This window comes from Macrotis lagotis, chromosome 7 (assembly GCF_037893015.1).
Source record: "Macrotis lagotis isolate mMagLag1 chromosome 7, bilby.v1.9.chrom.fasta, whole genome shotgun sequence".
NCBI lineage: Eukaryota > Metazoa > Chordata > Mammalia > Peramelemorphia > Peramelidae > Macrotis > Macrotis lagotis.
This window is the reverse complement of record NC_133664.1, coordinates 221,717,404-221,742,241: the sequence shown is the minus strand read 5'-3', so window position 1 is coordinate 221,742,241 and position 24,838 is coordinate 221,717,404. Positions and strand designations below refer to the sequence as shown.

General features: G+C 36.7%; 1 protein-coding gene across 1 annotated transcript in view; it reads right to left on the bottom strand.

The window, feature by feature from the left end:
* Positions 1-24,838, bottom strand: part of CACNA2D4 (calcium voltage-gated channel auxiliary subunit alpha2delta 4) — a 182,620-nt gene that overhangs the window by 146,948 nt on the left and 10,834 nt on the right. The window contains exons 3-6 of the mRNA XM_074195336.1: positions 23,033-23,114; positions 17,866-17,982; positions 12,597-12,656; positions 11,288-11,450 (exon numbers count right to left, since the gene is read on the bottom strand). Of these exons, the coding sequence (XP_074051437.1) occupies positions 11,288-11,450; positions 12,597-12,656; positions 17,866-17,982; positions 23,033-23,114 (422 nt within the window). The remainder of the gene's footprint in view (positions 1-11,287; positions 11,451-12,596; positions 12,657-17,865; positions 17,983-23,032; positions 23,115-24,838) is intronic.

Sequence of the window (24,838 nt, the reverse complement as noted above, 5' to 3'; positions counted from 1 at the left end):
CTGACAGGGGGAGGAGGAATTAGATTTGTTCTCTTTGGACCCAGAACCAAGAGCAATGGTTTGAAATGGAAAAGAGCCAAATTTAGGTTTGCTGTCAGGACAATCTTCCTGATAATTACAGATGTCCACAAGCTCAATGGGCTTCCTTGAGAGACAGTGGTTCCCCTCTTTGAAGGTCTTCAAACAGATCACTTTTCTGGTAAGTGATAGAGGGGATTCATAACTGTGATTCTATGGTTCTACCATGGCTACTCTTTCATTGTAATGGAAGGATTTTACAGGTGAAAAAAGAAAAAAATTAGTTCCCTCTCTCTAAGTTGATTGTTTGAAACAGCCAAACTCAAAAAGTCTCAGATGAAGAGGATTACCTGGGCCTGATCAAACATTGAGTAATCCAAAGAGGAAAGGAGAATAGAAGAACCCAGTCTTTTTTTTTAATATTTAATATTTATTTATTCTCATTTTGTAAAAATAATGCTTTTATACATTAATAAAATATTCTTGTTTAAGAGTAAATAAAATACCCCCTCTCCCCCCAAAACATAGACTCACTTGAGTGATAAAGGGGAGAGAAAAAAATTCAAATTAAAAAAAAATAATAGTAATAATTGTAGGTATGGCCAGGTGGCACAATGGATGGAGCACCCTCCCTGGAGCCAGAAGCACCTGAGCCCATATCTGGCCCCATACACCCAACAATCACCCAGTCATGTGACCTGCAAGCCACCCCAACCCTACTGCCCTGCAAAAAACCAAAAAAAGAAAAAAAAAGACCCAAAATAAAATAAAATAAAATAATAATAATAGTAGGGGTGGCTGGGTGGCAGACAGAGCATTAGCCCCTGAGCCAGGAGCACCTGGGTCCAAATCTGGCCTCAGACACCCAAAGATCACCCTGCTATGCGGCCCCAGGCAGGCCACCCAGCCCCATTTGCCCTGCACCTCCCCCCCCAAATAATAATAATAAAAAATGTGCTTCAGTCTTTGTTCTAACACCAACAACTCTGTCACGGATGGATCACATTCTTTATGATAAGTCCATCACAAAAGTTACTTCCATATTTTTCAACCATTGCCATTGCTAATTGCAACTCCCTCCTTTTGTATTTCTCCACTACGATGTACTATATTTTTTCCCTCCTTTCACTCTGACTCTGCTGTAGGGTAGCTCAGTGGTGTAGCAGACAGATCCCTGGCCCTGGGGCCAAGAGGCCCCAAGCCCCGCTACCAACCCTTAGGCCCAGCATCCACCTAGCACTATGGTCCCGGACAGGCTATCCAATCCCAGCCCCTTGCAAGAAGGTAAAAAAGAAAATCTGACCACTCCCTGCCCCCCATCCATCCTCTCCTCTATCACTCACATCCCCCCTCCCCCCATCTTCCCCTTCTCCTTCTTACTCCAGATGCCTATACTCCATTGAGTATATATGCTGTTTCATCTCCTAGCCACCTCTGATGAGAGTGAAGATTCCCTCATTCCCCCTTGCCTTCCTCCCTTCCATATCATTGCAATAGCTCATTGGAATAAAGAAAAATCTTATTACATGAAATATATTGGCCTATTCCCCCCTCTCCTTTTTCTTTCTCCCATTACATTTCTCTTTTTTCTATTGACTCTATTTTTACACCATATTTTATCTTCAAATTCAACTTTCTCCTGTGCTTCAACTATAAAAGCTCCTTCTACCTGCTCTATTAACTGAGAAGGTTTATATGAGTATTATTAGTGTCATTTTTCTATGCAGGAATACATGCAGTTCATCATCATTAAGTTCCTCATATTTCCCCCTTTTTCCTCCACTCTCTATGCTTCACCTGAGTCCTGTATTTGAAGATCAAACCTTCTGTTCAGCTCTGTCCATTCCAACAGGAATATTTGAAATTCCCCTGGTTCATCGAAAGTCCATCTTTTTCCTCTGGAAGAAGACATTCAGTTTTGCTGGGTAGTTGATTCTTGGTGGCATTCTAAGCTCTTTTGCCTTCCAGTATATTATATTCCAAGTCCTACGAGCTTTTAATATAGTTGCTGCTAAGTCCTGTGTGATCCTGACTGCAGCTCCACGATATTTGAATTGTGTCCTTCTGGCTGCTAGTAATATTTTCTCTTTGACTTGGGAGTTCTGGAATTTGGCTATAATATTCCTAGGGGTTGGTTTTTTAGGATCTCTTTCTTGGGGGGATTGGTGGATTCTCTCCATTTCTATTTTGCCCTCTGCTTCTAGGATATCAGGGCAATTTTCCTGTAATAATTCTTTGAAAATGATGTCAAGGCTCTTTTCCTAATCATGACTTTCAGGTATTCCAATAATTTAAAAAATTATCTTTCCTAAATCTGTTTCCCTGTTTTCAATGAGATGTTACACATTTTCTTCTAATTTTTCTTTTTTTTAAATTAATTTTTATTAAAGATATTATTTGAGTTTTACAATTTTTCCACCAATCTAACTTCCCTCCCCCCACCCCTCCATGGAAGATAATCTGTTTTGTTTCCATGTTGTACCATGATGCAAATTGGGTGTGATGAGAGAGAAATCATATCCTTAGAGAAGAGACAAGAAGTCTAAGAGGTAACAAGATCAGACAATAAGATATCTGTGTTTTTCTAAATTGAAGGCAACAGTCCTTGAACTTTGTTCAAATTCCACAGCTCCTTATCTGGATACAGATGGCACTCTCCTTTGCAGACAGCCCAAAATTGCTCCCCACTGTTTCACTGATGGGATGAGCGAGTCCTTCAAGGTTGATCATCACTCCCATGTTGCTGTTAGGGTGTACAGTGTTTTTCTGGTTCTGCTAATCTCACTCAGCATCAGTTCATGCAAATCCCTCCAGGCTTCCCTGAAATCCCATCCCTCCTGGTTTCTCATAGAACAATAGTGTTCCATGACATACATATACCACAGTTTGCTAAGCCATTCCCCAATTGGAGGACATTTACTTGATTTCCAATTCTTTGCCACCACAAACAGGGCTGCTATAAATATTTTTGTACAAGTAATGTTTTTACCCTTTTTCATCATGTCTTCAGGATATAGACCCATTAGTGGTATTGCTGGGTCAAAGGGTATGCACATTTTTGTTGCCCTTTGGGCATAGTTCCAAATAGCTCTCTGGAAGGGCTGGATGAGTTCACAGCTCCACCAACAGTGTAATAGTGTCCCAGATTTCCCACAACCCTTCCAACAATGATCGTTATCCTTTCTGGTCATACTGGCTAATCTGAAAGGTGTGAGGTGGTACCTCAGAGAAGCTTTAATTTGCATTTCTCTAATAAGTAATGATTTAAAGCATTTTTTCATATGGCTATGAATTGCTTTGATTTCCTCATCAGTAAATTGCCTTTGCATATCCTTTGACCATTTGTTAATTGGGGAATGGCTTTTTGTTTTAAAAAATATGATCTCAGTTCTCTATTTTAGAAATGAGTCCTTTGTCAGAATCATTAGTTGTAAAGATTGTTTCTCAATTTGCTACATTTCTTTTGATCTTGGTTACAGTGGTTTTATCTGTGCAGAAGCTTTTTAATTTAATGTAATCAAAATAATCTAATTGGTTTTTGGTGATGTTCTCCAACTCTTCCTTAGTCATAAACTGCTCCCCTTTCCATAGATCTGACAGGTCAACTAGTCCTTGATCTTCTAATTTGCTTATAGTATTGTTTTTTATGTCTATGTCCTGTAACCATTTGGATCTTATCTTGGTAAAGGGTGTTAGGTGTTGGTCTAATCTAAGTTTCTTCCATGCTAATTTCCAATTATCCCAGCAGTTTTTATCAAAGAGGGAGTTTTTATCCCAGTGGCTGGACTCTTTGGGTTTATCAAACAGCAGATTACTATAATCATCTCCTGCTTTTGCACCAAGTCTATTCCACTGGTCTACCACTCTATTTCTTAGCCAATACCAAACAGTTTTGATGATTGATGCTTTATAATAAAATTTTAGATCAGGTAGGGCTGAGCTACCATCTTTTGCACTTTTTTTTCATTAAGCTCCTGGCAATTCTTGACTTTTTATTTCTCCATATGAATTTACTAACAATTTTTTCTCACTCATTAAATTAATTTTTTGAAATTTTGATTGGTAGGGCACTTAACAGATAGTTTAGTTTTGGTAGAATTGTCATTTTTATTATATTAGCTCTATCTATCCATGAGCAGTTGATATTTGCAAAGTTATTTAAATCTGATTTAATTTGTGTGAGAAGTGTTTTATAATTATTTTCAAAAAGATTCTGAGTCTGTCTTAGGAAATAGACTCCCAAGTATTTTATATTGTCTGAGGTTACTTTGAATGGGATTTCTCTTTCTAGCTCTTCCTGCTGTATCTTGCTAGACATATATAGAAAAGTTGAGTATTTATGAGGGTTTATTTTATAACCTGCAACTTTGCTAAAATTGCTAATTGTTTCCAGTACTTTTTTGGGATGGTTTCTTGGGATTTTCTAGGTAGACCATCATGTCATCTGCAAAGAGTGACAATTTTGTCTCTTCCTTCCCAATTCTAATTCCTTCAATTTCTTTTTCTTCTCTAATTGCTGAAGCTAACATTTCTAATACAATATTGAATAGTAGTGGTGATAATGGGCACCCTTGTTTCACCCCTGATCTTATTGGGAATGCCTCTAGCCTCTCCCCATTGAATATAATGCTTGTTGATGGTTTCAGATAGATACTGCTAATTATTTTAAGGAACAGTCCATTTGTTCCTATACTCTCTAGTGTGTTTAATAGGAATGGATGCTGTATTTTGTCAAAAGCTTTTTCAGCATCTATTGATATGATCATATGATTTCTGATAGGTTTGTTGTTGATATAATTGAGTATACTAACAGTTTTCCTAATATTGAACCAACCCTGCATTCCTGGAATAAATCCTACTTGATCATAATGTATTATCCTAGAGATGACTTGTAATTGTTTTGCTAAGATTTTATTTAAGATTTTTGCATCTATATTCATCAGAGAGATAGGTCTATAATTTTCTTTCTCTGTTTTAACTCTTCCTGATGAAGGTAACAGCACCATATTGGTTTCATAGAAAGAGTTAGGCAGAGTTCCGTCTTTCCTTATTTTTCCAAAGAGTTTATATAGAATTGGAACCAATTGTTCCTTAAATGTTTGGTAGAATTCACTTGTGAATCCATCAGGCCCTGGAGATTTCTTTTTAGGGAGTTCAGTGATTGCTTGTTGAATTTCTTTTTCTGAGATAGGGTTGTTTAGGTATTTAATCTTTTCTTCATCTAACCTGGGCAACTTATATTTTTGTAAATATTCATCCATTTCACTTAGATCATTAAATTTACTGGCATAGAGTTGGGCAAAATAATTTCAAGTTATTACTTTAATTTCCTCCTCATTGGTGGTGAGTTCACCTTTTTCATTTATGATACTAGGAATTTGGTTTTCTTTTTTTTAAATCAAATTGACCAGAGGTTTATCAATTTTATTGTTTTTTTATAATACCAACTTTTGATTTTATTTATTAATTCAATAGTTTTTTTGCTTTCGATTTTATTGATTTCTCCTTTAATTTTTATAATTTCTAATTTGGTATTTAATTGGGGATTTTTGATTTGTTCTTTCTCTAATTTTTTTAGTTGTATATTTAGTTAATTGATTTCCTGTTTCTCCAATTTAGTCATGTAAGCATTTAGAACTATAATATATCCCCTGAGAGTTGCTTTGAATGAATCCCATAACTTTTGGTATGTTGTTTCATTATTATCATTATCTAGGATAAAATGGTTAATTCTTTGTATTGTTTTTTGGGCCACTTATTCTTTAAAATGAGGTTATTCAGTTACCAATTAGTTCTGGGTCTATATTTCCTTGGCTCAATATTGCATATGACTTTAATTGGATTGTGATCTGAGAAAGATGTATTCACTATTTCTGCCTTTCTGCAGTTGATCATTAGGTTTTTATGTCTTAGTACATTGTCAATTTTTGCATAAGTTCCATGTACTGCAGAGAAAAAGGTATATTCCTTTCTAACCCTGTTCAGTTTCCTCCATAAGTCTACCATATCTAATTTTTCTAACAATCTATCTACCTCCTTAAATTCTTTCTTGTTTATTTTTATGATTTGATTTATCTAGATCTGAGAGCAGGAGGTTGAGGTCTCCCACTAGCAGAGTTTTGTGGTCTATGTCTTCCTGTAGTTCTTTCAGCTTCTCCTCTAAGAATTTGGATGCTCTCCCATTGGGTGCATATATATTCAGTATTGAAATGATTTTATTGTCTATGGTACCTTTTAGGAGAATAAAGTTTCCTTCCTTATCTCTTTTAACACTATCTATTTTTGCTGCTGCTTTGTCTGAGATAAGGATTGCTACCCCTGCTTTTTTTACTTCAGCTGAAGCAAAATATATTTTCCTCCACCCTTTTACCATTACTTTATATCTATCTCTCTGCTTCAAATGAGTTTCTTGTAAGCAGCATATTGTCATGTTCTGGTTTTTAATCCATTCTGCTATTTGCTTACGTTTTAAGGGAGAGTTCATCCCATTCACATTCAAAGTTATGATTACTAATTCTTTATTGCCCTCCATACTTTCTTCCCTGTTTGTATTTTTCTCCCTTCCCCCCCTTATCCATATTCCTGAGTGTTTTGTTTCTGAATACCACCCCCTTCAGTGTGCTTCCCCTCCTATATCACACCTTCCTCTTTCTTTCCCCTTTCCCTTTTTCCCTTACCTTCCTTTTGTTATTTCTACCTTTTTCTCCCTACTCCCCTTCCCTTTCTCCATTCCCCCTCTTCTTTTCCCCTTTTAATACTTGAAAGGTTAGGTGTTTTATAAGTTAACTGAGTATGTGTAGGTTGACTTTAAGCCAAGTCTGATGAGAAGAAGATTCAGATGTTTCTCATCTGCTCCCTTCTTCCCCTCTATTACCATAGGTTTTTTGTACCTCTTAGTGTAATGAGATTTACCCCATTCATTCCCCTCCCTCCTCATGTCTCTTTCCTGTCCCCCTTTTTAAGGAGGTAGTGTTTTTTAGATCATTCTATCTAAGTCATAGAAAATTGTGAGTGTCTGTCCCTTCTAGTTCAGTATATTCTATTGAATAGAGTCAAAACTCCTGAGAGTTATTAGAGTCTTTCTCCCAAGTGCGCTTAAAGCCAGTTACATCTCTTTAGATAGCAGTCTCATGGATAGGTCATGAGTGTCTTTCATTTCTGGCTAGGTATATTCTCTCTGTTAGAGTTACTATTCTCAAGATTTATGAGAATCTTTTCCCCCATGCTGGGATATAGCCAGTTTCAACTTACTGGATCACATTTTTCCCCCTTTTACTGCCCCCCCTTTTTTTAACCTTTTCATGTATCTCTTGAACCTCCTGTTTGATGTCCAAATTTTCTGTTTAGCTCTGGTCTTTTCATCAGGAATATTTGTTATTCTTCCAGTTCATTAAATATCCATCTTTTCCCCTGGAAGTGAAAGCTCAGCTTTGTGGGAAAGTAGATTCTTGTCTGCATTCCAAGCTCTCTTGCTCTTCGAAATATCTTGTTCCAGGCCCTTCGATCCCTTAATTTTGATGCATCCAGGTCCTGCGTGATCCTTACTGTAGCTACTTGATACTTAAATTGTTTCTTTCTGGCTGCTTGCAGGATTTTCTCCTTTATTTGATTGTTCTGGAATTTGGCCACAACATTCCTTGGTTTTTTCATTTTAGGATCTTTTTCTGGTGGGGGATCGATGTACTCTTTCAACAACTACTTTGCCCTCTGGTTCCATGATGTTAGGGCAGTTTTCCATCACTAGATCCTGTACTATTAAGTCCAGGCTTTTTTTCTTTTCAATGTTTTCAGGAAGTCCTATAATTTTCAGGTTGCCCCTCCTCGATCTATTCTCAAGGCCAGTGGTTTTGTTGATGAGGTATTTTACATTTTCTTCTATTTTTTCTAGTTTTTGATTTTGTTTAACTGACTCTTGCTGTCTCATGGAGTCATTAGTTTCTGTATACTCCATTCTTTTTTTTGAGGGGGGAGTTTTCTTCATTAACCTTTTGCAACTCCTTTTCCAACTGGTCAATTCTACTTTTGACAGAGCTTTCCATTTGACCAATTGAGGTTTTGAGAGAATTATTTTCTTTTTGCATTTTCCCAATGGAGGATCTGAGAAAATTATTCTCATTTTCTAATTGTCCAACTGATGATCTGAGAGATTTATTCTCCTTTTGTATTTTTCCAATTGTACTTTCTAAGGTTTTGTTTTCTTGTTGCAAGGTATTAATTGTCTCTCCCAAATTTTCCAGTTGATTTTTAAGGTCCTTCCTTGTTTCTTCAAGGAAGTCTTTCTGTGCTGAAGACCAGATCGTATTCTCCTCGGAGGTTCCAGGTCTTTTTGAGTTAGGGTCTGTCCCTTCCAAGAATTTTTCTATGGATCCACCTTTCCACTGATCCTTCTTCATTTTGCTAAGACTTTGAGCTGGGGAGGGGCTGGTTCACAGGGGCTTGGGATTGCTAAAGGCTTTACTCACTGAGTGCAATTTCTCTGGCTGGCCAGTATGAGGTGTTGGTTCCTTTCTCTGGAGTGTCTGTGACCTTGATTGTGGCCTTCTCCCTTTGCTTGAAGGGAGAAGTTAGAGCTATTGAATTCTTTTGCCTTCAATCAATGGTGTGGTGCTCTTTACCCTGGCCTGAGGTTATTACTCAGCTGGGCTGGTTCTTCTGCTCACACACCTGGGCCTGAGGCAGAAGTAGTTTGCATTTGTTTAGGTGGCAAGAGGTCTGAGCTGTAAAGGGACTCTGCATTCCTCAGACCAGAGGAGTCCAGGGATGGTGTCCCCAGCTCTCCTGCTCTGGAACTTTCCCCCCAGCCCTGTCCGCAAGCTCCCCGGGGGACAGCACAAACACCAGTTCCTCTACTCCCTAGTTGACTCAAACCCCTGCTGTCTAGCCCCACTGCTGATCCAGCAGCAGGTCCATCTCTCGGGCCCTCAGACTCCCGGCTCCAATTCAGCTGTTAAATCTGGTTAATCAGGGCTGATCCTCCCTCTGAGCCCAGACTCACCCGCCCGAATTTGGCCAATGCTGCTGCTGGAGGCAAATCCTGAGGTAGATGTTCTTTCTCCTGACTTTTCTTTCTGGGTTTTGTGGGTCGGATTTCTTTTAAGAGGTTTGTTTCATGATCACATGGGGAAGAGATCAGGAGACTTTAGAACTGTGCCTGTCTTCTCTCTGCCATCTTGGCCGGAAGTGTTTTCTTGTAATTTCTTGTAATTTTCTTGTAATTTTTCATTCTTTTCATTTTGAAGTATTAAGTCCTGATTTCTTGTAAATTGATCAATCTCCCTGAGTTCTATTCTTTGTCTGAAGGATTTGTTTTCCTCAGAGTTTTCTTACCTCTTTTTCTATCTGGCCAATTTTGCTTTTTAACGCATTCTTCTCCTCAATAATTTTTTGGACTGTTTTATCCATTTGACCTAAGCTGGTTTTTAGCATGCTATTTTCTTCAGCATTTTTTTGGATCTCCTTGACTAAGCTGCTGACTTCATTTTCATGTTTTTCCTGCATCTCTCTCCTTTCTTTTCCCAGTTTTTCTTCCAACTCCCTCATTTGATTTTCAAAGTCTTTTTTGAGCTCTGTCATAGCCTGAGCCCAATTTCTGTTTTTCTTGGAGTCTTTAGATGCAGGAGCTTGTGCTTCCTCGTCTTCAGACTGAATATTTTGATCCTTCTTGGGATCATAGATAATGTATTTCTCAATGGTGTTCTTCTTTTTTCCTCTGCTTGCTCATTTTCCCAGCTTAAGTCTGTTTTTGGGGTGCTTCCTGAGCTTTTGGGACACTCCCACAAGGGTCTCAGTGTGTGAGGCTCTGTCCTCCCTCCTGGTCTGTGAATGACCATATGCGCCCCCACTCTGCCATGGGGCTGAGGTGGGGGGGAGCTCCTACTGTTCTATGGGGGGGCCTAGACTACAATCAGGATCTGAGTGTTCAGAGCCCCAGAGTCCTGTTCCAGGGGCAGAGCTCTGCAGTCTCTCTCTCTTCACTCCCCTCCCTAGGTTCAATGTGCTTATGCCCTGGGGGCTCCTGCTTACTGGCTCCACCTGCTTCTGTTTTCTGGATCTGGGCGGTGGCTGCTGGCTGTGTGCCCTGAGGGCTGGGCTTCATGTGCTCGCTCTGGGAGATGTCCCCCCACTGTTCCCCCAATTTGTACTTGTTGCTCCCCAGGGTGTAGCTCAGGAAACTGCCCCCACTGCTGTGAGCCACGGCTCCCAGCTCCCTGGGGCTACCTCCGGGAGACTGAAATTCTTTTGTTCTGGTGGGCCACCCCTCTGGTGGGCCGCCCCTCCAATCCTGAGTAGCAGAGCCTTTCTGCTGTTTTCCAGGTTACCTTGAGTAGGAGAACTGCCTCACTGGGTCCCTCTGTGGGTTCTGTCTCTCCAAAATTTAGTTAGAGTCCTTAGTTTAGAAGATTAATGAGAGAGTGCCTAAGACAGGATCCGCTCTTGTCGCCATTTTGGCTCCGCCCCCAGAACCCAGTCTTAAAATATGACAAAACCTTTTTAGTTTCCACATCTATCTTAGAGACTATGGGATGTTTTCATTTTTTTTTAAATCAATATTCAATGATTTGTGGATCATTGCACTGAAGATAAAATGACTATTTTTGTAATTAAATAAGAGTATTATGATATTAATTCATATTCTGGAGGTTTGTTGAAAGCACAACTCCAATAGCAAAAGTGATGACATGCATAATGCCATATGTTCACAAGGTTTTTATTTTGCTGCTAGGTCTCTATATTTTGAAGGGTTTAAATACTGCATAGTTTAGAAATTGTATTTGTTATGGCAACATCTATTAAAACATTTTCTATTTTTATAGCTCAATGTTATGTCTGAGTGGGCAATAGCTCCATCTATAATGATGTTCAAGAGTATTTGGGGGTTTGTATTTGTAGCGTTGGGTTTTATTGTCTACTAGTTTATAATTCTAGCCACCTAAATATGTCTTTCCAGGTATCTGGTAGATGCTAGAATTTTTAGACCTTCAGTCATTTATTGTGGTTTCCTCCATTTCACTACACAATTTATATCAAATAATAAACTCAAGCTCCTTGTATTCTATAATTTCTGGTGACTATTATTATTATTTTTAAAAAGTGGGAGAACCCGTCTGTTAAAAAATAAAACAAAGAAGGTACATAAGCTGGGTTCCATGAAAGGAGTTTTCTAGTGAAGAGAACTAGAGAAGAGAGTTTTTTTTTGCAAAATATTTGCAAACTTTGCATTGCTTAACTAATTTAGGTAGTTACTTATTAATTAATTACTTCTTATTACCTTTGTTGTAAACATTGGTGGGCAGCTGCACATTACTGATGGATGTATTCACCCACAGGTTGTTGAAGTGTTCATTGAGGTCCAGAATAAATTCATCCCCAAGTTCCACATAATTACCATTCTCATCTTTCTCATTGATGAGGACTGAGTTGTAATAGTTAAACTAGAGATGAAGGGAAATGAGAGAGATAGATATGGACCAGTTGTAGACAGTATACACAGTATGAAGGAGATAAAGGGGGAGAAATGGCTCAGATCAGAGGATTCAAAGATGAAAAGATGAACAGACAAACTGAGGCTATGTTCACATACACAAAATGAAGTGGACAATTCAAATGCAATGATTAATGAAGAAAATTTATTTATCACATCTTCTTTTCATTTATTATAAAATACCTAGGATTGTAAAAAATGCAATTTTTTTTTTAGTCTTTGCAAGGCAGTGGGGTTAAGTGGCTTGCCCAAGGCCACATGGCTAGGTAATTATTAAGTGTCTGAGGCTGAATTTGAACTCAGGTGCTACTGACTCCAAGGCCAGTGCTCTATCCACTGGGCTACCTAGCCTCCCCTAAATGCAATTATTTAAAGGGGGACATATTAAGGAAGGTGAGTGAGTAGGAAAGGATTTTGACTTGAATTACTCAGATGATCTCAACTTTCCATTTTGCTTAATGCATACAGAGACAAAGAGAGAAAGAGAAAAACAGACCCTTTTCAGGAATAGATAAGAAGACAAAGTAAATCAGTACTACCCATTTTCTGCCTCAAGATATCTAATGCCCATAAACCCTTAATTGATGAAAACTTCTCTCTCCAATGACAAACACCTTATTCCCCTACCTCTACTCATTAGACAAGGTCACTGGAGGAATGTCAAAGTACTCCCAATAAGAAGGCTATAGCCTCAGTCAGGGTTTAGATCTTTCTGAGGCTTTTTCTTTTCTCCCCCACCACCTCGAGCAATTGGCCCTGGTATTTCTGGGATATAGCCCCCTATCCCTCACTTCCTCCTTCACCAAAGCCAAAGAGTGTGGAGATATTCATTTTTAAATTATTTAAATTGAGCTATTTTGAGTTCAAGAAAAATCTCATTAACACTTTAAAAAATTTTGACAAAAATATATTTAGAAATCATCCTATGTCTATACCTACTGCACAGACATATGGGTCACATTAATCATAACTCTGGTAGATCTTTGGGATAAATAACAAGGCCACAGCAGCATGTGGCCTCTAACTCTTCCCCCAACTTTCTGGACACTCTTAATCTGCCTCTTACAGAACTAGGGTTGGAAACAGGGGGACTTACCACCAGGGAAGCGTTGTATTCATGGTTGAGGTCAGCCTCCTCAGCTGCTTCGACTAGTCTCTAAGGCACACAAAGATATGATACATGGATGATAAAGAACTGGTGTATGGATAACTCTTATATAATTGATTATGATCCCATTGTCCTCTAATGTGATCTTGCAGGTGGAATAGTTAAGAAGGACATTGATATGCTGCAGATTGTTCAGAGGTCAGGGATCGGGATATTTGTAAAGGACCTCAACACATGCCACATGAGGGTTGGTATAACCTGTAGACATAGTGGGAATATGATAGCTGTCTTCAAGTATTTGAAGGATTGATGTTTTGTTTTGCTCTGCTTAGAATTAGAGGGCAGAACTAGGAGTAATAGATAATGGAAGGAAGGAAGGAGGGAAGGAAGGAAACAAGCATTATTGAATGCTTTTTATGTTCCTGGAACTGTGCCAAGTACTCTACAAATATAATCTCATTCTATTCTCACAGTACTCCTGAGAGGTAAATGATATTGAGAAAAACAGAGGTTAAGTGACTTGCCCAGGGTCACACAGTTAGTATCTTTCCAGGTCCAATGTTCTCTCCACTGATCTATGTAATTACCTAGCTACCTTTCATTATATAAGGGCTTTTTCCCCCCCTTTGTAATTGTTCAGTTTTGCTTTTTGGGGGTAAGGGAGAAGGAGGAAGGAGGAAGAGAGAATAAATGTTTAAAAAAATTAAAAATAGAAATAAAAAAATAATTGCAGTCCAATTAACTTCATCCTAAATAACTGATAGATCAAAGAACAAACCATAGAAGCAGTAGATAATTTCATTAAAGAGAATAGCAATAATGAGGCAATATACCAAAATTTAGAGGATACAGTAAAACCATTTTGAGGGAAATTTATATTTCAAGATACTATATTCAACAAAAGAAAAAAAGAAAAAATCAATAAGTTTGGCGTGCAACTAAAAAGTCCCCAGGAGAACCAATAATTTAAAAAGTTCAATTAAATAGTCCCCCCCAATTCTGAAATTTGAGGAAGAAATTAACAAAATTGAAAACAAAACCCCTCTGAATTAGTAAACTAGAAATAGTTTGAAACCAATAATAGCAAGAAATAACAGAGAGAAATTATTAGCTAATTTGATTTATAAAAAAAAGAAGAAAAAGTTTAAAAAACTATATTCTCCAATTATATACCAACAACTAAATTGAAATAGATGAATATTTACAAACACACAAAATGCTCAGATTAAAAAAAAGAAATAGATAATTTAAATAACCTTAGAAGAAGAAATTGAACATGCCATAACTGATCTCCCAAAGAAAATCTCTTGGATCAGAAGGATTTATAGGTGAATTCTATCAAACACTGAAATAACAATTCCAATATTACACAAATTGTTTGAAAAAAAGTAGAAAAAATTCCTTATATAAGTATGATCTTGATACCAAAATGAAAGAAATTTAACAGAGATGGAAAACTATGATTCAATGTCCTTATTGAATATTGATGCTAACATTTAAAATAAAATATTAGCAAAAGAAACTATAGTAATAAATCACAAAGATTATATCCTGCTTGGTTTGTATTTCTTTTTTTTAGGTTTTTGCAAGGCAAATGGGGTTAAGTGGCTTGCCCAAGGCCACACAGCTAGGTAATTATTAAGTGTCTGAGACCAGATTTGAACCCAGGTACTCCTGACTCCAAGGCCAGTGCTTTATGCACTACGCCACCTAGTCGCCCCTTTGGTTTGTATTTTTATCAGGAATACAGGGTTAGTTCTATGTTAGGAATAGTATCAATATAATATATCCTTTTAGTAATAAGTGACAAAAATTATTTGATTTTATCAATAGATGCTGAACAAGTTTTGGAAAAGACATGAAATTGATTCTTATTTTTTAAAAATAGAAATCATAGGAATAAATAAATCTTTCCGTAGATACATAGCATCTATTTAAAATTGGAAGCCAGCATGATATGTAAACAGAGACCTTTCTAATAAAGATTAAATAAAGGTAAAGCAAGAATGTATAGTATTACTTATTATTCATTGTGCTAGAAATGCTGGTTATATCAATAAGAAAAGAAAAAGAGGAGGAAGAATAGAAGGTTAGGTATCTCAATGAAAAAAATGGAAAAAAGTCAGATGGAAGTGCACTATCTTCAAATGAAAGCATAATTTGGATATTTAAGTCACATGATAAGCAAATTAGAGGAATGAGATAGAAATTAACTTTCAGATCTAGAAATAGGGGAAGAGAGTATAACCTAATATGAGTAAGAGAGGAGCACACAAGAAAAAAAATGAAGAATTTTGGTTATGTAAAACTGGAGAAAATTTTACACAAACAAACCCAATAAAATTAAAATTAGAGTGGAAACACTGGGAGGAAATCTCTGTAGAAAATTTCATTAATAAAATTTTCATTTCCAAGGCATCTAAAGAAGTGTTTCAAGATTTTTCGAATAAGAGAAATGGTTAAAGATTATAAATAGCCAGTTCTGAAAGGAGAACATCCAAACTATCCACAGTCATGTAAAGTTCCAAAATCACCATTAATTAGAGAAATGCAAGTTAAAGCAACTCTGACAATCCTCTTTACATCTATCAGAATGGCAAAGATGACTAAAAGGAAAAATGACAATTGTGGGAGGGGCTATGGGAAAACACTCTCTAATGCACTAATTTATTGGTGGAGTTATGAATTGGTTGGTCATTCTGGAAAGCAATTTGAAACTATTTTCTCCAAATTACAAAACCCTTTTACTATGCAATATCACTACTAAGCCTATATTTAAAAGAGATCAAAGAAATAGTAAAAGGATTCATATATACAAAAATGTTTAGAATAACTCTTTTTGTGGTGGCAAAGAACCAAGGAGATGCCTATTCCCTGGGAAATGGAGGTTGTCAGTTTGTTGGTTCAATAGAGAGAGTGTTAGGTGTTAGGAAGATTTGAATTAAACTCTCACCTTAGACACTGACTGGTGGGAAATTGAATAAGTCATTAAACTTTTTTTCAGCCTCAATTTCTCCCATCTGCAAAATGGAGATAATAACACTGCCTTATAGAGGTTGTGAGGATCAAATGAAATAACATATGCAGAGGGATTTTTTTTTAAATCTTAAAGCACTACATAAATGCTAGTGATTTTAAAATTATCATATAGTAATGTATTGTTTTAAGAAATGACAAAAGAAAGTTTAAGAGAAACCTGGCAAGACTTGCATCAATGTATTGGCTAACTATGGAAGAATGATGATAATTATGGTCCCCATTAGGCAGCTAGGGAGGACTAAAAGAATATAAATAGATCCTATACTCTAAAACAGATGTAATAAATGTAGAATGAAGCTGATATGTTTGGACATGGTCAATGTGGGGATTTCTTTGGCTTAACTATGTATATATTTTTATCCAAGGGTTTTGATTTTCTTCTTCTTTGGGAGAGGGAAGGGAGAGAGAGGGAGGACATTGAGAAATAAAATAAAATGAAAGATAAAGACAAATATGACTTATTTTTATTAGAACATCATGTCTCAGAAAGCACAGCTCAGCCTTTAGAGAAAATCAGTTAGGAATCAGGAGTAATGCTTGGATATTCCAATAGATAATCAATAATTTACCTTATAACTTTGGGGGAAATTTCCATTTTCACCCCCACTCTCACTTTTGGAAGTAGGAGAAAGAACCAGTATTGAGTGAGCTCCTGTACATTGCTTAATAGCCTAATAACATAGGAATTTATGAGTTGAATAATACCATTTTTTGTTATCTACTGTTTAATTCCTGAAATTTCACTAATAGAAGCTTCATTTCACTTTTAGAAATATAATCTTGAAATTGCTAACATTAATTCCTCAAAGATATGACTTAATCCTTGTGGGAACTCCCTCCAATAAAATAGTCTTATAGAATTACTTAAAATCTAGAGAGTTTTAGTAATATTAATAATGACAATAGAGAACATTTTATAGTTCCTTAAGGTTTGCAAAAATTTTTTTTTCATTTTATTTTCACAATGATTTGGAAGGTAAGTACTTTTGTTATTCCCATTTAATATGATCAATTTATAGTAACATACTACTTGTGAGACGAAAGGATTTAAACCTAGGCTTATTACAGTCTCCACCATATTGTCTTGTATATCATAATGCCTGGGTAAGAGAAATAACACAATGACTCCACTTTAGGCTAATGTTTAGGAGACTCATTTTTAGGTAAGATTTTGAAAACATTGGAATAGGAGTTTAAATAGAGAAGGGAATTTCAAATTTTGCTAATTTTATGATTTTACTAACTTACCTTATTATCAAACACTAAGGGAATATCAGTCTGCTTGTTTCACCACTGATCTTATCAATGTTCTGAATATATCCATTTTGGATCTGAGTCATGCCCTGTGGGTTATCTATATTTCTCCTATATTTAAGTATTGTCTATATGTTTTCTACCAATGTCAGTCTTATTTGTCTTACCCTGCCTTACTCCATGAGGGTGGAGGGCTATATCTATGTATTTCAGTTTGTACAGTACCTCAGACAGAGCCACAAAAGACACACAAGTGAATATTGCCTATTTGGAAGCTTTGAGACCCACAGGGGTTTTATAATTCTTATGCATCTTAACTATTGTTGTCTGAACACAAAATCACATAAATAGTTCTTGCGCCCTCCCCACTCTGCCCCTCTGCCATTCTTTTTTTTTTTTTTTTTTTAGATTTTGGCAAGGCAAATGGGGTTAAGTGGCTTGCCCAAGGCCACACAGCTAGGTAATTATTAAGTGTCTGAGACCGGATTTGAACCCAGGTACTCCTGACTCCAGGGCCAGTGCTTTATCCACTGTGCCACCTAGCTGCCCCTCCTCTGCCATTCTTTAATAATCACTTGGGAATCCATGAAAAGAATTTTTGGTTGGAAGAGAGCTTTTTACAATATTTTGGTTACTTTGCATTCATTTTGTCATTCATTTAGGCATCTAGTGTACCTTTTAGGTACTGAATGTGAGCCTATGCCATTGGAAGCCTTGCTGTTATCCTAGGGTAACCTACCAAGGCACCTGAAGTCATAACTTTGTTTTCTATATCTCCTTAAGTAGCTCTTTCTCTGGGAGGGATGGAGAAGAGAAAAAAGCTAGGGAAGATTAAGGAAATGCAAATAGGTCCTGAAGTCTTCTGATTATTTGACACAGTAAAATTAGTTCCACATAAAGGATAACAAGTGGAGGAGAATGAAGGCAAAGGAGACAGAGATTTCCACCCAGATTTTAGTATTACCTTCACAGCCTCCACTTTCCTTTGTAGCATGCTTTCCATCTCCTCAGAGAACTTCTTCACAAGCTCCAAACCATCCACCTCCTTAATCTTCAGATTAGACTCTACATCCTTGTACTTCTATCCAGAAGAAAGTCAAGAAGATGGTTGGGATAAAAGAATTCTTATGACAGACAGTGATACCATGGATAGAATACTGAACCTGAAGGCAGGAAGACTTGATCACTTAATCATTACCTCAGTTTCTTCAACTGTAAAATGGGGTTAAATAAATCATCTTGCAAGGTTTGTCAGGATAAAATAAAATATTTGTAAAAATAAAAGTACTCAGAATAGTGACTGGAACAATAGTAAACAACAGATAAATGCTTATTCCCTCTCATCACCTCTCTATGGTTTGTTGGAATCCTGCCCTGATTGTATATGTCTAAGCTCCAACTAGGATCACCCACCTTGGTGACTAAGATTTAAATGTGCTCCCTAATTATTTCTCAGACTCCATTAGTACAAAGTCCTAAATTTAGAAATTAATTACATACATGCTATCCCTAATACTTAGAGGAGGCTCTCTTCATTCTTTTTCTGTAAAGTCTTCTTCCTTTAGGCCTAAATCACACACTACTTCCTCCATGACCAAATTGTTTGGACTATTTTTCTGGTCTGATCCTTTGAACAGCTCCTCACAAAAACTGAGAACAGAGATGAATGTAACCTAATGATTATAGAATCATAAATTTAGAGCTGTAACAAACCTTGGAGATCAATGAATCCTGCCTATCTCTGCATTTAATCATTCCATTTCCTACGGCTATGTTCAATTGCAATTATGACTTTATAATGCAAAAATATGTTTAAAAAGATTGAATCAGAATTTAAAAAGGAAAGAAAAAAATTATTTCTCCAGACTCAAATTTTTAAAAGTACTTTGGTAGAAGCTGTCTTTTGATCTTATTACATTCTATCTTTTATCATTACCCATTTTTCTTCAACTTGTATTGATTAGTCCCCATTAGACCAAATGGACATCAAGGACATTTATTCATCTTCATACTTTAGTTCTTTGAGTTGGCATTCCAGAGAAACTTGTAGTCAGGAAGATTTGCATCCCAGTACTGATTCTACATTTATTAGCATTGTGACTCTGAGTTGCTCAGTTACCCTTAGTTTAACCTCTATGCTTCAAGGACTGCTCTAGGATTTATCTACTACTCCAATGGAGGGAGTTGATGTACTAGGAATTCTCTTTGTTTATGGAATTGCAGATCCTTTTGGAGACAAATATCCTTAGGGCAAAGAACATGTAATACTGCTTTGTGTATCATTCTTTAATTGCTTCATATATGAAGTTTTAAGTTCCTAGAAGGCTTCTCAGTTTTTTAAGCTCTTTCACAATACACCACATTATAGGGAAAGAGATTGGACTGGTGATTTGCACTGGTACAGGAATGTCCTTAACGAGAAATCTCTCTCTATGAAGTAGACTGCCACATTTTTGGTAACATGGTCTTAGAGAGGTGCCTAGGGAACCCGGTTAAGTAATTGCCCAAGGTTACACAGTCAGGATATGTCAGAGGCCCACTTGAACTAAGGTTTTTCTGGCTCTGTGATCAGCTCTCCATACACCATATTATGCTGTTCTTTTACATTGCAAGTATATTTAATAATTAAAGATCAATAAACATAATTAAATTTTCTATTATGACAGCATTATTATTATTATTATTATTATTATTATTATATAAGGATTATTTTCTCTAATGATTTCAGGATTATTTAGAATATTGCAGTATCCTAGAATCTTCAGAATTTGGAGCTAAAAAAGACACTAGTCTAGTCTGGCAATAAATATGGAAATTAATTTAGGTAATATTAAAAATTTTATGTAATACTAGCAAGTTCCAGCTAACAGCACTGGCTATTCAATTATTTAAATTATTTTCTTTTGTAATATCTCTAAACAAGTTCCTTGGTAGATTGACTGCCAGATATTTTGTGAATTTTGTAGTTATTTTGAATGGGACTTCTCTTTATTATTTTCTCCTCGATTTTGTTATAATTATATAGAAAAACTTTTGATTTTTATGAATTTATTTTGTAATCTTATCATTTTACTGAAACTATTAATGGTTTTATGTAGTTTCTTTGCTGATTTACTAAAATTTTCGTATTGACATTCCTCCCTTTTTTTTGCTTACATTTATATCTTTAGTTTTTTTGCTTGTTGCTCTTTCTTTTTTTTTTTAAGTTTTTGCAAGGCAAACGGGGTTAAGTGGCTTGCCCAAGGCCACACAGCTAAGTAATTTATTAAATGTCTGAGGCTGGATTTGAAACCCAGGTACCTAGCTGTGTGGCCTTGGGCAAGCCACTTAACCCCGTTTGCCTTGCAAAAAAAAAAACCCAACAACAACAAAAAACTAAAAAAAAAAAGACAATAGCAAGAAAGGAAGGCATCTTTACTTTATTGCTTTCTTTATTGAGAAAACTTTTAATGCAAAGGTCCTTCACTTTTTTATGTCATAGGCTCCTTTGGTAGCCTGATACAATTAGGGATCCTTTTTCAGATTAAAATTACAAAGGAAACCAATCATATTGAAATACAATTGTCAAAATATTTTAAGAAACAAATAAACAAGTTCACAGAGCCCACCTTAAGAAATTTAGGATTTCTCTGTTGAAAATAATATTAGATTTTGGTTTTTGATATATTCTTTTGATCATTCAAAAAAAAAATGAAGTGACAGAGCTGTAGAGATTATCTAGTCTAATCCCTTCACCTTTATGAATAAAGAAACTGAAGCCTAGAGAAGTTAATAGCACATCCAAGGTCACATAGGGAATAACTGAGCCAAGATTCAAGCCCAGATTTTCTAATTCTAATTCAAATACACAGATTTTTCAATATATACTTTCCAAAACTTTCTGCTACTTCTATTTTTTTAAATCAACATCAGTTCTTACTGGATTATCCAAGGGTAGAAATACTATTTAATAGAGATATCTGTTTAAGAAAATCCCAGATAATCCAGCATTACTGTAGCCCATGATAAGAGAATGCCAACTTGGTCAAAGGACACTGTGTGATTCCCAACTGTTCCCAAAGTTACAAAAGTGCATCTTGAAGATGATTTGGGGGAAAGCCAGTTTTGTATATTCTAATATCAAGTGGCCCATAGCCATTGACTTCTTGCTCCAAACCTGCTTCTCTGAATCACTGTCCAGCAATCATCAGAAGTCAGGAGTTGCTGTACCCTAGGTACACTGATACCTTTTGGACACAGAATTGTCAGGACATGAATAATTTGTCACAGTGACATGTTTCCTCCAAGAAGATGTATCTTGTAAGATCTTGAAAACCTTTCTATGGAAAATTCTCCCTCCTCAGACTGTCATGAATATAGGCTCCCCAATCACATGTCTTGCTGTTGCTAACAAAACTTGTGCAAGGGAGGACCCTGAGTTCCCAGGTAGGAAGTTCTCCTGCTACGCTATGCAGGCTTTTTTTGGTATAGTTCTACTTAGGGAATAAAGATTCAAGCCTAAAGCACTAATATCCAAACCTAGACTAGTATTAAGATTAACCAAAGTATATCAGCATTGTACTATAAATTCTGGATTTGGAGTCCAGAAGACTTGGGTTTGAATTTAAATTTTGCTACTTCCTACATCATAACCATTGACAAGCCACTCTGAGTCCCCAAATGTCAGCACAGTAGAATTAGACGAGACTTCAGAAGCCATCAAGTCTAATGTAACCAGCCAAGAGTCCTTCTACATTTCCCCCAACCATTATTTAGTCAAACCTTTCCCATCTTGTACTTGAAAGGGTGATTTTTTAAAAATTCAAGTATAGAATTTTGCATCTATCTCTATTAAACATCATCATTCCTTATCCATGGGGGTAAAGTTAGATGGTTTCTAAGATCCCTTATAGCCCTAAATCTTAGGAACCTGCCAGCTCCTGGCCTGCCTCTAGGGGAGAGGATGGATGCTTCACCAAAGCATTCTACCAAGGACAGGGAACAGGGCTGGTCTTATGCATAGTATATAGTGTAGAGAGACAATGCTATTGAATATATATATATTATATTCAAAACATATTATATGCCATTATATAATACTGGAAAGTCCCAATCATGGACACTGACTATCCAATTATTTAAGTTATTTTCTTTGTAACTGGAAGGGACCTTAACTTAGCATGGTACTAAAACTGGATATTAATTTAGTTAATATTCTAATTTTTATATAATGTATGTTTTATAGTTTTGTATAATGTATGCTTATTATGTTTTATATAATTTATGTTTTGAAGTGTAATAGAAACTTCCCTTCCATTAAATGAAAATAAGATATCCCCTACTGAAGTGGGAAACTCCATAATTAGAAATTCATTATTCTGATTTAGGAGAAAGGAACAAGCATCTATATAGTGACCACCATATTCAAGGCAATGAGATAAGAACTTTACAAATATTATCTCACTTGATCCTTCCTATAACAATGCTGCTATCATTTCCACTTTAAAGCTGAAGAAATTGAGGCAAACAGAAGATAAATAACTTACCCACAGTCATACAGGTAATAAATGTCTGAGGCCAGATTTTTTTTATATATATATTAGTCATATCGTGAAGAGAAAAAGCAAGAAAAAATTAAGAAATCTTCTTCAATCTGTATTTGGAATTTATCAGTTCTCACCATGGAGGTGGTCAGCATTTTCCATCAAGATTTGAGGTCAAGGGGCAGCTAGGTGGCACAGTGGATAAAGCACTGGCCCTGGAGTCAGGAGTACCTGGGTTCAAATCCGGTCTCAGACACTTGATAATTACCTAGCTGTGTGGTCTTGGGCAAGCCAGTTAACCCCATTTGCCTTACAAAAACCTAAAAAAATAAAAAAAAGATTTGAGGTCAAATTTGAACTCAATTCTTCTTGACTCCAAAACTTCTCCACTACCTAAGCTGCCATGTGCTTCTCTTTCAATGTGAGCTTTTTGCTCTGACTGGCTACTCTATACCTCTGGATTTGAAAAAGCTAGGCAAAAGCTCAAGAAGGTGCTTCTCAAAAATTTTACCCTATGAATTTTCCCTAATCCTTATCATGCTTATTTCTGGCACCCTTCACCAAAGACCTCCATACCCACTCTTGTGAATTGATCTGAGATGGTCTTACCTTCTTTAGCAGGAGTGATCCAGAGTATTTTGTCACCAAGGCATTGAGGTCCCCACCAAATGTATCTGCCCAAAGCTTCACCCTGTCAGGGAAGAGCAACATACTCACATTTGCATAAATGTGCCTTATCTCCCCTGAAAGAATGATCCTTGTCAAGGAAAGGGGGAGTTAGAACTTCACCTATAATTTGCAGATAAGGTTATATAATGCAAGAAGGGAATGGTATCCAAGGTGCAAGTAATTACAATTTATTACAAAGTTCAGAATGCAAGTGGCATCTACCTGATACAAATAGCAATAATAGTAATGACATTATCTCATATTTCCATTTGCTCTGAGGTTTACAAAGTACTTTCCTTACAGTTATGTGAGGTAAATAGTATTTTTTTTATCCAGACCTGAGATTATACGGGTGTGAAATATTCCCAGGGCAGCTAGGTGGCACATAGGATAGGAACTGGAGTTGGGAAGATTCATTTTCCTAAATTTAAATATGGTCTCAGGTGCCTAGTGGATGTGTGATCCTGGGCAAATCACAAACCCTGTTTTTCACAGTTTCCTCATCTTTAAAATGGACTGGAGAAGGAAATGATAAGCCACTTCAGGATCTTTGTGAAGAAAACCCCAAATGGGAGGCTGAATCAAGATGGTTGAGCAAAGGCAGGGACTGGCCTGAGCTCTCCCCCAAACCACTTCAAAGGTCTTTAAATAATGACTCTAAACAAATTCTGGGATGGTAGAACCCCCCCAAAAGATGAAGTGAAACACTTTTTCAGCCTAAGACAACTTAGAAGATCTGCGGGAAAGGATTGCACACTAGGGCAAGAGAGGAGCACAGTCCACTGCAGGCCTCAACAAACCAGAAGCCCACCTTGGGAGACAATGAATCAACATAGCAACAGCTGCTTCTGGAGCTCTCAGTCCACAGATAGGAAGGGGTCAGAAGGAGATTACAGGGGTCTCTTTGCTTTCATTGAGTCAGGACTCTGTTGCTTTGCCCATACTCAGATCTGTCATAGTCCTGGGTGGCAGTCTCAGGATGAGCAGGAGCAGAACAGAGCTTGTTACCACAGTGGAAGAGTGACCCTCCTCACAGGGCAGAAGAGAGTGCTTGTGGTCACTCACAGACCAGAGCACAGGCCAGGAGAGGAGTATATACATCTTTCCTTAGATCATACCACCTTGGAAGAATTGAAGACTTAGATGTCTCTAAATGTTTCTCTGAAAACAGCTACACAAAACCCCTGAAGCTTGGGATATTGTGCCTTCCACCCTGGAAGACTTATTTTAATAAAGAATTAAAAGTTAACTAATAGGCTGGAAAAATGAACAAACAACAGAAAAAATTCTGACCATAGAAAGTTACTAAAGCTAACAAGGAAGCTGAAAACACATACTCAGAAGAAGATAATAAAGTCAAAGTTCCTACATCCAAAAACCTCCAAGAAAAAATGAGTTGGACTCAGTCATGGAAGAGCTCAAAATGATTTTTGAAGGGGAAGAGAAATGAGACTGATGTAAGAAAATCATGGGGAAAAAACAGGTTGGTGAAATACTGAAGAAAATAAAACCTTAAAAAACTGACTGGGCTAAATAATAAAACATATACAAAAAAAAACACTGAGGAGAAGAATGTCTTATAAAGCAGAATCAACCAAATGGAAAAGAAGGTACAAAATTTCAGCGAAGAAAATAATTCCTTAAGAATTAAAATTGAGCAAATTGAAGTTAATGATCTTATAAAAAATCAAGAAACAATAAAACAAAGTAAAAGAATGAAAAAGTAGAAGACAATGTGAAATCTTT